The sequence below is a fragment of the Bombina bombina genome, chromosome 7 (genome assembly GCF_027579735.1).
Source record: "Bombina bombina isolate aBomBom1 chromosome 7, aBomBom1.pri, whole genome shotgun sequence".
NCBI lineage: Eukaryota > Metazoa > Chordata > Amphibia > Anura > Bombinatoridae > Bombina > Bombina bombina.
The window spans coordinates 500,909,071-500,924,837 of record NC_069505.1 but is presented as its reverse complement, the minus strand read 5'-3'; the positions used below and the strand labels follow the sequence as shown (position 1 = coordinate 500,924,837).

General features: G+C 44.5%; 1 protein-coding gene across 1 annotated transcript in view; it reads right to left on the bottom strand.

The window, feature by feature from the left end:
* The window catches only part of LOC128666885 (cytochrome P450 2G1-like), a 97,521-nt gene that overhangs the window by 76,591 nt on the left and 5,163 nt on the right, over positions 1-15,767 (bottom strand). The window contains exons 2-3 of the mRNA XM_053721691.1: positions 3,280-3,442; positions 2,713-2,862 (exon numbers count right to left, since the gene is read on the bottom strand). Of these exons, the coding sequence (XP_053577666.1) occupies positions 2,713-2,862; positions 3,280-3,442 (313 nt within the window). The remainder of the gene's footprint in view (positions 1-2,712; positions 2,863-3,279; positions 3,443-15,767) is intronic.

Below are 15,767 nucleotides of genomic sequence, written 5' to 3'. Positions count from 1 at the left end.
GCGCTTGCTTATTGGAGGCTGACATTTACCCACCAATAAGCAAGCATAATCCAGGTTCTCAACCAAAAATGGGCCGACTCCTATGCATCACATTCCTGCTTTTTAAATAAAGATAGCAAGAGAACGAAGACAAATAGGAGTAAATTCAAAAGCTGAACCTAAAATGGGCCGGCTACTTACCTTACATTCCTGCATTTTCAAATAAAGATAGCAAGAGAACAAAGACAATTTGATAATAGGAGTAAATTAGAAAGGTGCCTAAAACTGCATGCTCTATCTGATTCATGAAAAAAAAAAAAATTGGTTAAGTGTCCCTTTAAAGGGACAGTGTACACCAATGTTCATATAACTGCATGTAAAAGAATATGCACAGATACTGATCTAATAATCCAGTATAAAACCTTTTAAAAATTTACTTAGAAGCTCCCAGTTTAGCACTGTTGATGAGGTTAGTCTGGGACACCCAGTGAAAGGGGCTGGAAAAGCAGTAAGAGCAGACCCTCGCCCCTTCCTTACAAATGAAAAGAAAGATTACAGACTCCTGCTTGCTACTGTTAATGTAAACGCATGTATGCATCTGATACTTTGGGGCTTGGTTAGGAGTCTAAAAATCAGTATCATTATTAAAATATAAACAAAAACTATACATTGTTACAAAACACTCCTAGATGGGCTATACAAATGGATCATCTACATAACATTTATGCAAATAAAAATCTAGTGTGCATTGTCCCTTTAAGGATTCTCAAATAATTTTTACTGGGGTCTGTATTTATTTCACTGTATAAATACTGTAATCCTTTTATTATTAACATCTTGAATAACTGGATATGTTTGCAAAGGTATATACTGTATGTTAAAGAGTATTATTTTATTTGTTCTCATCCTTTTTTAATACTTATCTTTAATTATTTACGATTTGCATACAAAGGGGTCATTTATCAAGCTCCGTACGGAACTTGGTGCCCCGTGTTTCCAGACTTGCTAGAAACGGAAGTTATGAAGCAGTGGTCTAAAGACCGCTGCTCCATAATAACCTGTCCACCTGCTATGAAGCGGCGGACAGAAATCAACCAATTGGAATACGATCGGGCGGATTGACACCCCCTGCTAGCGGCCGATTAGCCGCGAATCTGCAGGGGGCGGTATTGCACCAGCAGCTCACAAGAACTGCTGGTGCAATGATAAATGTTGACAGCGTATGCTACCTGCATTTATCGATGTGCAGCAGACATGATACGCTACATTGTATCATGCCCGCTCGCACATTAGTAAATTGACCCCAAGGAGAGGAATAAAGTTAAATTGCAATCGTATTTTTAAAGTAAATGAGAATGCGTGAGTGCAATTGCGATTAACTCTATAATGATTACTTCAAAGCTCTGATTAACTGTTTCGCAAAAACCAAAAAGTGTCACAAAACACGTAAAAAATACAATTACACTCATAATAACACCTTCTAATAAAAATTATTAAAAAAAAAACACTACTGCATAAAAAGTTATAAGGGCTCACAGACATGAGGTCTCAGGTGTTAGAAAAAAAATACATACATACAGATACATTCATATACATGTCTAAATATGTATATGTACAAAAAAGTTATAAGGACTCAAAGAAAAGAGATCTCAGGTGTTAGAAAAAAAAAAAAGCATGCAAAGGGCTTTAACATTAAGATATATACATATACATGTCTAAATATGGATATGTATGTTTGTATATATATATATGTCTATATATGTGTACATATGTATTGATATGAATTTTCACACATAGATGAAAAGCGCTCTCATCGCAGGAACCACAGATCACCCTCTGAAGGGGTAAAAAATGATAATGGACTCCCGGCAAGTTAGGTAAAAAATCCTCAAAACTTTATTAGCGTGGAGATCAGGTCTACACCTGAATGTTGTTTCTGCTGGCTCTTATGTTTGGATGCATGTTCAGGCATCCATTTTTACCTAATAAAGTTTTGAGGATTTTTTACCTAACTTGCCGGGAGTCCATTATCCTTTTCTACCCCTTCAGAGGGTGATCTGTGGTTCCTGCGATGAGAGCGCTTTTTTATTCTATGTGTGAAAATTCTACATTTGTTTGTGGGCGTGCCTGGCAGTTCCGCCCGAAGTTGCAGCCTATCGCATCACAGCAGCAAAGGGGTGTGTCCCCGCCCGCGCTCCATTGTGTCAGTTTCCCTATTCTGTACTGGGCTGACGGTGAGCGCTTCTCACAGGACTTTTTGTGTGATCCTATGTATTGATATGTGTATATATGTATTTGCACAAAGGACATTTTTTTTTAGCATGCGTACAAAAGGAGTGTGATGTTAACTGATGCGTTTCACACAATATTGGCGCTTCCTCTTGGCGTGAAACGCATCAGATAATGTCAAACAGTTTGTATCTATGCTCCAAACTTTTTCAGTAAATATTTTTAATGATTTTCGAATAAAGTTTCACATTTTTATGACTAATGCACTCAGCGGCTTTAGTGGATTCCCTATGAATCAGGTACCGTTCCAGAGAATTACAATTTTAATACTTAACAGAAAACCTTCTTTATAGTCTCTGTATGTATGACAAGGCAGTTGCTTGGAACCACTTCTGGATCACCAGATAGCCCCCAAGCTATCAGTTAGTTTACTCTGCGTTTTGATCTTCTGAAAAGCATGTCAATTTCACATAGGTGCAAAAAAAATAAAAATAAGATTCTTACGTTCACATTTTCGAATAGCCTCTACCAGACTCTGGGCCTCCTCCTGTATTCTTTCTTCAATGCTCCGCTTCCCCATACCGAAATTCCTTAAGGTTGTAATAGTAAAGCGACGTAGCTGTTTCCAGCGCTCTCCATTAGCCATTATAACTCCTGGATGCATAGAAGATTATTTATTTTGAAACACATAGGTTATGTAGTAATATTTCATCTTTATGTAGACCAAAGGTCTCTCTCTCTATATATATATATATATATATATATATATATATATATATATATATATATATATATATATATTTATATGTATATATATAAATGGGCTGGTACCAAACTCTTACATCTTTCACACACAATTGTCACGCCACACATTTCTTTAAAGGGGTACATATTTTTTTTCTTTTAAAATAAATTAATAGATTAGTAAATTTAAAAAATATATTATTTTTCATACAAAAAAACACAAAACCATTTCAGATTACAAGAAAATAACTATTAGAGAAGCAGTGAGTAAATCTGTACTCTAAAAAATGTAACAATTGTGTTGGGGATAAATAAAAAAGAGCTTACCATAACCTTGAAGAATTCTGTCCACAGTAGGCATCTTTCCCCGTCCACTGAAGTCGTCAGCTTGATCAACAAGAGCTTCTTTCACGGTTTGGTGGCCACAAAGTATAACTACAGGTTTTGACCCAAAGTAAAGAGTATACACAGAGCCATACGTTTTCCACAGCTGTATAAATAAATCAGAAACATTTAAGGTTGATTGAATATTTAAGACTAGGCAATAAATAAAACATAAAGATGACTAAACTCTTAGCCAGGTATCTCTAATATTATTATTACACTAAGAAGCTGTGCTATTGTTCCCATTAGTGCTAAAGGAGGACCACTCATTTGAGGGAGAACTATTGTTGGTTTTAAATAAGGGGTCTTATGTCCCTCTATATATTCTAGGTGCCAATAGAGGGGTTACCCCATTCCACAAATATTATTTTATCAAGTAACCACTGTTTCTGTAGTGGTTACCTGATATATATTCAAGTGTTTGAATCATCACTTAAAAGAGGAGCATCTCCTGTTTCCCATTAAGAAGTAGTTACTGCACTTTAGTAATTATATAAGGTTGCTACAGTACTTTTTATATACAACATTCTTGTGACGGATACCCCGGCTACTCCGACTGGGTAGCTCCGCCAAACAGGTCCTGCTTCCTCCCTGCCGACTGCAGCTATGTAGCTGGCAAGTGACCACAGTCTGTAGCCACCCCTGATGCCGACAGCACCAGTACTCAGGGTCCCACCCTGTGGCAGACTCCAGCTACCCAAACTAGGTAGCTCTGCCAGAGGGTCCTTCCTCTGCCTGGAACAGGCTGCTATGTAGCTCAGGAAAGTTATTTTAGCTGGAGCTCACCCAAATAACTAGACAGACTAGCATTCAGGTGAAACAAGAACTGATTTTATTGAAAACACACACTCCTTTTATACACACAGCTAATCTTGATAAGACCCTGGACAATCCCACTATTTTCCCGCCATTCCCGCCCCTCCAGACAGCCCGGCACCTCCATAGGAGCCACAGTCCCATATAATCCCAGTACATAGGGGTGGCGGTTTCGTGGTGATCCTGGTGGAGCGGCAGCACTTCACAATACAAGCAAACAAAAACTTCCAGATATTGTGGTTGCTCTGAGGAGCCCACAACCACTGAGAAACAACAGGGGTGAGGTTGTAGGGGGTGGGTGGTAGCCTTAGCTGTCTGGTATCCTTGACAATTCTAAAATAAATGAAGTAGAAATGTTAATTACATTCCCATGGCAATCATCTTGTACCTTGGCATGAGAACCATCATAAGTAAAAAAAATGATCCCCTCATTTAAGGTATTTTATATGTGTGTGTATACTGTGTTTAAGGCATAGGGGCTCATTTGGAGCCACTTCTCCCAAACTTTAAATACATAAGGTAGGTGATTTCTATAATTATGAGGAGGGGGTTCACCTCTTTAAAAAAAAATGAGGTTTCATGCCCCTGTGTGTTTTGTGGAGGGTTATAGGGCTCCTAACCCTGTTAAAACACTTTACTTGTGCCTTCATTTTGTAGGTGATTGCCATTTGTATGGTTATCATCAGCAAATTAGATTGGCTTGTGACTCACTGATGCAAAAGATGGAAACCCCAAATTTCAGATGAGCAATTTCACCCCTCTTAATGAAATCAACAAGGAAATAATAGATCTATAATAGATCATGTTCCTCTCAATTAAATATATCATGATGTCCAGTAGAGTAGGTTTGGTTATTGCCTGCATTCTGGGTGTATTAATAGGAAATTACCGATAGGGGGGTTATATAGGCATTATTTATACGGTAGCAGAAGTGATGTTAGGGTGGGGCACATTGAGTATCAATAGCTATGGGGGATGATGTGGTTTGTAAGTCACTGCATCCTGATTATGTGGCTAGGGTTAGTTGCAGTGGGGTTGGTCATAGTTAAGGTTAATTTTGTTGATGTGAAAAATAGCAGGCGGATAACAACAAATACAATATAAATTTATTGTGTGAGACAAAAAGAAGGTAACGTTTCGGGACCTTATCCCTTAATCATACCATGCCTACTACAAACAATTGAGTGATTTATATACAGGTGTACCACAAGGTGGCGCTAAAGATCATTTAACCCATTACTTACATATGCTATGCTACAATTTAACCATTTCATTAACAACATCATTAGTTAACATTATTAGTTAATCACTCTAGACATGTACATCAGCAAGAAGAATTTATAATAGTGCTTAATCCACCAAACTTTATCCATGATAAACCTCATACCCATAATTAGTTTATCTACAGAAATATAAATTCATTATAAAAATATTTTATAAAAATACAGAAAGATCCCAGTCCTTGTTTAATCCTTTTGGTTCAAGGCATTCAAGTTCATATATCCAGTAGGACTCTCTTTGCTTAAGCAGACTCACCCTGTCCCCACCTCTACGAGGAATATTGATGCTATCAATGATTTGAAATTTTAATTGACTGATAGAATGGCCTGCCTTTAAAAAGTGGGCAGCTAAAGGGGCTTTAGTATTGCCAGTGCGAATATTACTCTTGTGCTCGATAATTCTATCTTTAGCAGACCTGGTCGACTCTCCTATATAAACCCAACCACACGGACACTTGATCATATATATTATAAAGGTGGTTAAACAGGTAAAAAAACTTTTTATGTCATATTTCTTCCCAGTGTGGGGATGATAGAACACAGCTCCTTTGGTCATATTGCTACAGCAAGAGCACCCCAAACAGGGGTAGCAACCTTTATTCTTAGTGGTAATATAGCCTAGCCCAGATTTAATGCCTGAACCTATATCAGCTCTCACCAACTTACTCTGAATATTAGTACCCCTTTTAAAGGCCGACATAGGGGGTCTTTAAAATTCAACCACAGATGGATTGCACTCAGATAGAATGCTCCAATGTTTTTTTAATAATACGCTGTATTTCTTTGCTTTGGGCATTGTATTCTGATACAAAAATCAATCTGTCTGTTTTCTCATTCTTTTCCTTATCTTTGAATTTCAATAAATTTGACCTAGGGATTGATTTCACTGTTTCGATTTCTTTGGCAATTAAACTTATAGAGTACCCTCTCTCTATAAAGAGGCGTTTGGTTGGGCGACGTTGGAACCTTGGAAACCTTTGTTCAAGATTTAAATTTATCTACAAATTATATCAAGTTTAAACTAACCTGGAGTGAAGAACAGATAGACTTCCTGGATGTGAGGTTAATTAAAATGGGCAATGGTTTCAAAACTGATTTATTTCAGAAAAAAACAGATCGGAACAGTCTGTTGCGGTTTGAAAGTGCTCACCCTCCATCCCTTCTCAGATCTCTTCCTCATAGCCAAATGCTACGAGTGCGGAAAATTATATCAGATGAGAGGATATTAGTTAAGAGACTGACAGAAATGGGAGATAAATTTATAGAGAGGGGGTACCCTATAAGTTTAATTGCTAAAGAAATCGATCCCTAGGTCAAATTTATTAAAATTCAAAGATAAGGAAAAGAATGAGAAAACAGATTGATTTTTGTATCAGAATACAATGCCCAAAGCAAAGAAATACAGCGTATTATTAAAAAAACATTGGAGCATTCTATCTGAGTGCAATCCATCTGTGGTTGAATTTTAAAGACCCCCTATGTTGGCCTTTAAAAGGGGTACTAATATTCAGAGTAAGTTGGTGAGAGCTGATATAGGTTCAGGCATTAAATCTGGGCTAGGCTATATTACCACTAAGAATAAAGGTTGCTACCCCTGTTTGGGGTGCTCTTGCTGTAGCAATATGACCAAAGGAGCTGTGTTCTATCACCCCCACACTGGGAAGAAATATGACATAAAAAGTTTTTTTTACCTGTTTAACCACCTTTATAATATATATGATCAAGTGTCCGTGTGGTTGGGTTTATATAGGAGAGTCAACCAGGTCTGCTAAAGATAGAATTATCGAGCACAAGAGTAATATTCGCACTGGCAATACTAAAGCCCCTTTAGCTGCCCACTTTTTAAAGGCAGGCCATTCTATCAGTCAATTAAAATTTCAAATCATTGATAGCATCAATATTCCTCGTAGAGGTGGGGACAGGGTGAGTCTGCTTAAGAAAAGAGAGTCCTACTGGATATATGAACTTGAATGCCTTGAACCAAAAGGATTAAACAAGGACTGGGATCTTTCTGTATTTTTATAAAATATTTTTATAATGAATTTATATTTCTGTAGATAAACTAATTATGGGTATGAGGTTTATCATGGATAAAGTTTGGTGGATAAGCACTATTATACATTCTTCCTGCTGATGTACATGTCTAGAGTGATTAACTAATAATGTTAACTAATGATGTTGTTAATGAAATGGTTAAATTGTAGCATAGCTATGTAAGTAATGGGTTAAATGTTCTTTAGCGCCACCTTGTGGTACACCTGTATATAAATCACTCAATTGTTTGTAGTAGGCATGGTATGATTAAGGGATAAGGTCCCGAAACGTTACCTTCTTTTTGTCTCACACAATAAATTTATATTGTATTTGCTGTTACCCGCCTGCTATTTTTCATATATGTTTTTAGGACCAGGGCAGTGGTCCTTGGGTAACGTGCAATTCTAAGTCTGAGTGCTGAAATACCTTTTCTGATTTAATTTTGTTGATGTGTCAGTTAAGGTTAAAGGGACAGTTTAGGCCAAAATAAACTTTCATGATTCAGATAGAGCATGTCATTTTAAACAATTTTCCAATTTACTTTTATCACCAATTTTGCTTTGTTCTCTTGGTATTCTTAGTTGAAAGCTTAACCTAGAAGGTTCATATGCTAATTTATTAGACCTTGAAGGCCACCTCTTTTCAGAATGCATTTTAACAGTTTTTCACCACTAGAGGGTGTTAGTTCCTGTGTTTCATATAGATAACACTGTGCTCGTGCACGTGAAGTTATCTGGGAGCAGGCACTGATTGGCTAAACTGCAAGTCTTTCAAAAGAACTGAAATAAAGGGGCAGTTTGCAGAGGCTTAGATACAAGGTAATCACAGAGGTTAAAAGTATATTAATATAACTGTGTTGGTTATGCAAAACTGGGGAATGGGTAATAAAGGGATTAGCTATCTTTTAAAACAACAACCATTCTGGTGTAGACTGTCCCTTTAACTTATAATTTTTTGTGATCCTTCTTTGATGCAGTTGTACCACAGCTAAATACATTTGTTCCACTGCTTTTAGAAGTTGCAACTAGAAATATCTTTCATAAAAACAAGGGTTGTAGAATACTTCTACTTTCATGTTCTAGCAACTTCCAAAGAATGTAATACGTGTGTGTTTGTACTTTGAAACTGCCACAGTGCTTCAGCTGATTAACTTTTGTATGACTCAAGTATGATAGATGCCCTAGAGCTATTGATAGCAACATGGCTGTTCCATGCTTTACTGTTTCAATATTTACCTTATTAATGTTTGTAAGGTCAGTGCTAAAGCTTATGTTTAAAGTTTTTTAGTTTTCACTATTTTGTAACTGCATTAATTCTCAAGCCACAAATGTTTGATATCAATATATAGCAACAAGTGTTTACCCAGCTGTATAATGTAACAGAAATACTCTGGAGTTTCAGTCAGTATTTGAGGACCTACTGAATCAGCTTTTGGCTTGTGTGTTACTAAACCCACCAATTTCACTATCAAAATTTCCAATCTTTAAATAAACAGATCTCATAGAACATAGCACTCAAAAGTTCTTTAAAGGGAAGGTCTAGTGAAAATTAAACGTTCATGATATGGAATGCAATTTTAAACAACTTTCCAATTTACTTTTATCATCAAATTTGCTTTGTTCTCTTGATATTCTTTGTTGAAAGCAAAACCTAGGTAGGCTCATATGCTAATTTCTAAGTCCTTGAAGGCAGCCTCAGTGCATTTTGACAGGTTTTTTTTTTTACCGTTAGACAACGCTAGTTCATGTGTGTCATATAGGCAAAATTGTGCTAACTCCCATTGAATTATGCCGGAAACAGCACTGATTGGCTAAAATGCAAGTCTGTCAAAAGAACTGAGATAAGGGGGCCGTCTGCAGAGGCTTAGATACAAGGTAATTACAGAGGTAAAAAGTATATTAATATAAATGTGCTGGTTATGAAAAACTTGGGAATGTGTTGATTGTCCCTTTAAGTCTAAACCGTTGTTCACCTGGTCTGAAAAGCTTCTCCATAGGAAAGACTTTTTTTCCCCAGTGCTGAGCCAAATTTTAGCTTTTTTGCTACCTACATTTAAACCCTATTGAAGTCAAATTTCACACAAATATTTATTGTTATTTTCAGCAGGCCCAGCAGATTCCCAATACAGTATACTATTATTATCTTTATAATTCATGGCATGTGAGATTGGTAGTGGAAGGCATATTTGTGCATGTAACGTCTTAAGGGTTATGCTGCCTGACTGGAATGTGAAGCTGTGCAGTGTGTGAGTTTGCAACAATTGTTGCAATATGTGGGGTGGGGACTCTTACCTGTTATAAAAGTGCATGGATGCTGGAACACTTCCTCTTTCTTGTCTGCAACTGCTGGAGAAAGGTTTTTTCTGTTTTTTGCTTGCAAGATGGTGCGGCCTAGGCGTCAGTCGGTTCCTCCAAAGCGGATGAGGGAGTCTTCGCCAGTGGCACGGCGAGTATCTGTGAGGGGGAGAGGTGGCAGTTTAGGTAGTGAGGTAGTAGGCCCAAGCCCTTCTCAAGGGGTAGGCCTCACCCCTTCCCGGGATTCTGGCGGGGGGCCTAGTTTGGGGCCTCTAGCGTTATCGGGCGGGTAGGCCCGGATCGGGGGCGCGTGGCGCAGGGCCGTGGGCAATTAGGCGGGCCAGTTTTTGGGCTTGCAGGGACGCTAGTGGCCCGGGAAAGTGAGGGCCTTGATATGCGGGGTGAGCAGGAGGGCCTAACTTTGAGCGGGGGGCCTTCGGGCCTACACCACGTGGTCGCGCCTGGTGGCCTAGTGGGTCTCTCCCCTACCTCGGTGGCTTTAGGCGGCGGGGATCGCGACCTGCATGGTGCCCCCTCTGTCAGTGGTGGTTCCGGTGGGTTTGCGGCCCCTCCTTGGGACGGGTACTTACCGAACTTATCTGTCCCGGAGGCGGCACGGGCGGCGGTCGTGGCCTTAATCCAGGCCCTTTCGGCGGGAGCGGTTTCGGGCGTTGCGGCGGGTGTGGAGAAGTCCGGCATCATCTACGATGGTCCGGCGGGTGTTCCGGCGGGTGCTCCGGCGGTCGGCGGCGTGGTCCAGGCTGGAGCGGCGGGCGGTGCTTCTTCCCTCGGTGGAGGCCTTCGGTCGGTGGTAGGCGCGAGTGACGTCACTTCCGGTAGTCGCGCCGGTGACGCCACTTCCGGGCGTCTCGCGTGTGACGTCATTTCCGGTTTCGGGCGCGGCGGAGTGCAGGCGATGGATGGAGGCGCGAGAGGTGAGTCGGGAGCCCGGGGATCCGGGAGGGGCAGCACCGGACAGGCTGCGGCGGTGAGCGGTCATGGGGGGACAGGCTCTTGGCAGTTGGAGACACTTGTGGGGGCGCATGGTAGGCATATGGGTGCTGGCAATGGTGGATCCGAGCCGCAGGCTGGGACTTCTGTGGGCCTTGGAGTTTTTGGTACTAGGTGACCTGTTGGTGCGGGGCACTGGGGCGGGGAGGGCCGGGCAGCTATGGCAGTGCCGGGTTTGAGTGAAAGTGGTGGACCAGAGTTTGGCCCTACTGGGGGCAGTAATCAGGTGGTTGGCGGGCTGCAAGTTGGGCATGAGCCTCTAGGGAGAGGACAACAGGATGTGATGGGGGAAATTTTTAGGTTGGCCTCAATTTTGGCTCAAGGGGCGCACGCGGGTTCCTCTGGGGTGGGGGGGCAGCAGCATACAGTGCCGGTCAGTGCTGGGGGGTTGGATCCTGGTCATGTTGGAGTTGTGGGTAGAGGGAGGGTGGGTGGACATGGGGCAGTGGTTAGAAACGCAGGGGCTGGTGGAACGGGGCAGTTGGGAGTTGGGGTCCCGGTGGGTGGTCAGCCAGGTAGTTCTGTAGTGGGAGGGGGTGGTGCCCGTTCCTTGATCCCTGGTGCTCCCGATTCTGTTTTGTTTCCTCAGGTGAGCGGGGATGCTGTGGTGGCAGTTTGCCAGGAGGCTAGGCGAGAGGTGACTCAGAGGACCGGACCAAGCCAGGAGGCTCTTCCCCCGGCGGCGGCAGGAGCAGGTGAGATTGCATTGTGTGGGGTGCTGGGGGAGGGTGTGGGTGGGTCATCTAGTGACACTGGCTCTGAGAGCGACGACTCCTTAGGGCCAGTGTCTAAACCTCAAAAACGGGTATTGAAGTATCTTCGTAGGTTGGTAGCTGGGCAACAGAGGCAGGAATCGAGGCTAGCTCCGGGTGGGGGAGTGCAGATGGGGGACTCAGTGGGTGTTGGTCAGCAGGTAGGGTCAGGGGCTGTGAGCTTGGCGGTGGCAGACAGGAAAGTGGCGCTGCAAGGGGATGCTTACCCCTGCAATGTGCACTCATTGCATTCTCACCTTAAAGCTAAGACGATCAAAAAAATTAGAGATGGAAAATATGTACACATTTTCGATTTGTCGCTGGAGGCCCATAAGGCCAAGGAGCAGAGCGAGGACGGCTCAGGTCCAAAAAAGGTCAAGAGACCGGAGACAATGGACGAGTGGGGCACATGCTTTAGGGTTTTGGCTTCCTGCCTGGTGGAGGCGAAGCCTGAGCTGCGGGTTGACGTGTTAAAATATATGGAAACTATTGAGTTCGTCCATAAGACGTATAAGGAGGGGGTGTGGCGGTCTTATGACGCGGATTATAGGCGTAAGATGGTGGGGAACCCTTTGCTGACCTTTGGCACCACGGATGTGCATTTATGGCAGCGTTTGGGTTCGGAGCGCTCCCCCTCCCCCCCTTCAGGTGCAAGGGCCGAGGGGAGTAAGCAGATGGGAGGAGTCAAGAGAAAAGGGCGGGAGTGTTGGAAGTTTAACGACGGGAAGTGTTACCGAGGAGCGAACTGCTCCTTTCGACACTCCTGCATATACTGCGGAGCTGGTCACCCAGGGACCGAATGTGCTAGACGAAAAGAGATGGGGGGCCGCGGAGCCGGAAGAGGGGCTGCTGGGGCGAAAGGCACCAATGCCGTTGAGGGTGGCCGCCCTTGAGCCATGGCTCAGGGCATACCTGGACAGGAGGGCGGGGGAGCTCCTCCTGGCCGGGCTGCGCAAGGGTTTCCTCATTCCAGTGGTAGGTCCGGTGATTGGGGCGCATCAGAAGCGGAACCTCAAGTCAGCGTATGACTACCCTGACGTAGTGAGGGATAAACTGGGCAAAGAACTGAGCTTAGGTCGCATGGTGGGCCCCTTTCGGGAGCCACCCATTGAGGGTTTGGTGGTTTCCCCACTGGGGGTTGTGCCAAAGAAGGAAGCGGGGAAATTCCGGTTGATTCAGCATTTATCATACCCGAAAGGTAATTCGGTCAATGACGCAATCAACCCGGAGGTTAGCTCAGTTTTTTATCAGTCGTTTGACCAAGCAATGGTTTTGGTGCAACAGGCTGGTGTCGGGGCACTCTTTACAAAGCTCGATATCGAGTCGGCCTTCCGCTTGTTGCCTATTCATCCAGCATCCTTTCGGTTGATGGGGTGCTGGTTCGAAGGTGCTTACTATGTGGATCATTGTCTCCCAATGGGTTGCTCGGTCTCATGCGCCTTTTTCGAGATGTTCAGCACATTCTTGCACTGGGCTGTGTTTTCAGAAGCGCGGGGTGGGCTTGTAGCCCATTACTTGGACGATTTTCTGCTAATCGGCAGGGCTGGGTCGCCTGAGTGCGCGCGGCTCATGTCGGTGATGAGAGCCCTATTTGCGTATTTTGGGGTCCCATTGGCGGAGGACAAGACCCAGGGGCCATGCACTTGCCTGACGTTTCTGGGTATCGAGATCGATACTTTAGAAAGGCAGTGCAGGTTGCCAAAGGATAAGGTGGTTCGAATGCTGGCCGCGGTTTCTTCGGCCGCGGCGGCTGACCGGCTCTCGATAAAAGAGTTGCAGTCTTTACTGGGTTTGCTCAATTTCGCGTGCAAAGTTATCCCGATGGGCAGAGTATTCAACAGGAGGTTGGAGGGCCCTCTAAAAGGGGATAGTGGGAGCCGCAAGTCGTGTGCGGTGTCTCCAGATATGAAGGAGGACTTGAGAATCTGGGAGTTGTTCCTGGAGGATTTCAATGGGGTCTTGTTATGGAGGCAAGTAAGGACATCTAGCCAGGCTCTGCATCTGTTCACGGATGCGGCAGTAGCAAAGGGTTATGGGGCTTACTTCAACGGCGCCTGGAGTGCCGGGGAGTGGCCTGGGGCCTGGATTGAGAGGGGATGGACCAGGAACCTTACACTCCTGGAGTTGTTCCCTATTGTCGTAGCCATTGAATTATGGGGGCGGCAATTAGCAAACCAGAATGTAATATTCTGGTGCGATAATCTGAGCGTCATGTTTGCTCTATCAACAATCTTTCAGCCTCTTCCCCTATTGTGGTGCGTTACCTTCGTTGGGTGGTGCTGCGGTGCTTGCAGCACAACATTGACTTTACGGCGCGGCATGTGCCTGGGGTCGATAACGTATTGGCAGACGCGTTGTCGCGAGGCCAATGGGAGGCATTCAGAAAGTTGGCACCAAGGGCAGCAAAGGTTGGTACTCCTTGTCCTTCCTTTCTTTGGCAGGTGGCGGAAGGGGGGACGTGCTGACTTCAATGGTTCAGGCGTCGCTGGCACCTGCTACCTGGAAGGCCTACGGCAAGTACTGGGCAGAATGGGAAGTCTTCCTCAAGGGTAAGGGCGTCCCGGTGGAATCCGGATCGCCAGCTTTGTTGCTTGAGTGGATGGTGTGTTTGAAGGAAGGTGGCTGTAGGAAAGGATCCATGCAAGGAAGGCTAGCTGCTTTATCCTTTTTTGCTAAATGGAGGGGTATCCAGGATGGGACGAATGCTTTCCTGGTTAGGCAGGTAATGAAAGGTTGGGGTAGGATAGAGGCTAAGTCAGCAGATCGGCGAGAGCCCATTACAATTCAGCGGCTGGGGGCGTTATTGGCAGCGCTGCCCGAAGTGTGCGCAGACGAGTATGAGGTTGCTTTGTTTAGGGCGGCGTTTTCGGTTGCTTTCTTTGGGGCTTTGAGAGTAGGTGAGATAGTTAGTCCAACCAGGTCGGCGGTAGGTTGTGGTATCCAAGCGCAGCATGTCAGGTTTGACATGCAAGCGCTATTGTTATTTATCCCCAGATCTAAGACGGATCAAGAAAGGAAAGGTGTATGGTTATCCATACAGCAGCAGGACTCTGTGGAGTGTTGCCCCGTCCGGCTCGCTTCTGAGTTTTCGGTTAAAAGGCCTGGGAGTTCAGGGCAGTTTTTTAGTCATGTGGATGGGTCTAACTTGTCCAGATTCCAGTTTCGGAGGGTGTTGGAGGAAGCGGCTAAGAGGGTCGGCTTGGACCCTGGGCTCATTGCTCCCCACTCCTTTCGCATTGGAGCGGCCACCAGCGCAGCTGCGGCTGGGGCGTCGGAGCGAGAAATTAAGAAATTGGGAAGGTGGAGTTCCAAACGGTATAGGTCATACATTAGACCCCTTCAGAGTAAGGTGTAGATAGTTGGGAAAGGGGGGTTATGAACAAGTGGACGGGGACTTAGTAATGTGGATTTTTGTTGATTTTAGGTGTAAGAGCCCCTCCATGTAGAGCGTGGATAGTCGGCCACTCGAACGTTCACTGGGCAGCCATTCACGCTTTGAAGCGCCCGGGTGGCCAGCAGCTGGGATTTCGTCCAGATGCGGTTTCAATTAGATGGCTGGGAAAAAGGGGAATGTTGTGGAGTGATTTGCCGGGTCGCCTAGAGGAGGCCTTCCTTCGTTGGGGGCGGCCTTCATTGATAGTGCTGCATCTGGGAGGAAATGATGTGGGGAGTTTGCCTGTGCTGGAGTTGGTGAACATCATTCAATCAGATGTACGTTGGTTGAAAGTGCGTTTCCCGGGAGTGCGAGTGGCTTGGTCAAATGTGATTGCACGCTTGCAGTGGCGGCATGTGAGAGTGCACCGTTCAGCCTACCGTATTCGGAAGAAGCTGAACAGAGATGTGGGGAGGTTGATCGCGGAGGAAGGTGGTTTTGTAATCAGGTACGATAGCATCCTGGGGGACTGCAAGCGGCTGTACAGGCCGGACGGGGTTCATTTAACTGAGGAAGGCTTAGAGCTATTTTTGACTAATCTAGCTGGCGCGTTGAGGCGGCATGTCAGTTAGCTATCCCTAGGTGTGGCGGCAAGAGCTCCATTATGGGAGGCAGGTGTGGTATCTCTTGTGGAGGGGTCCCGGCCGAATAATTTTTATGGTTTCCGCGAGGGTGTGGTCGAGCTAATGGGAGGGGCATGATGTTGCAAGTCGCAGCTTGTAACGCCTCTCCCCGCGAGCCTGCTGACCTAGAAACCCCTTGTGGATGATGCCAGCCTCTGAAGGGCAATGCTCGGCAGGAGCATTGCAAC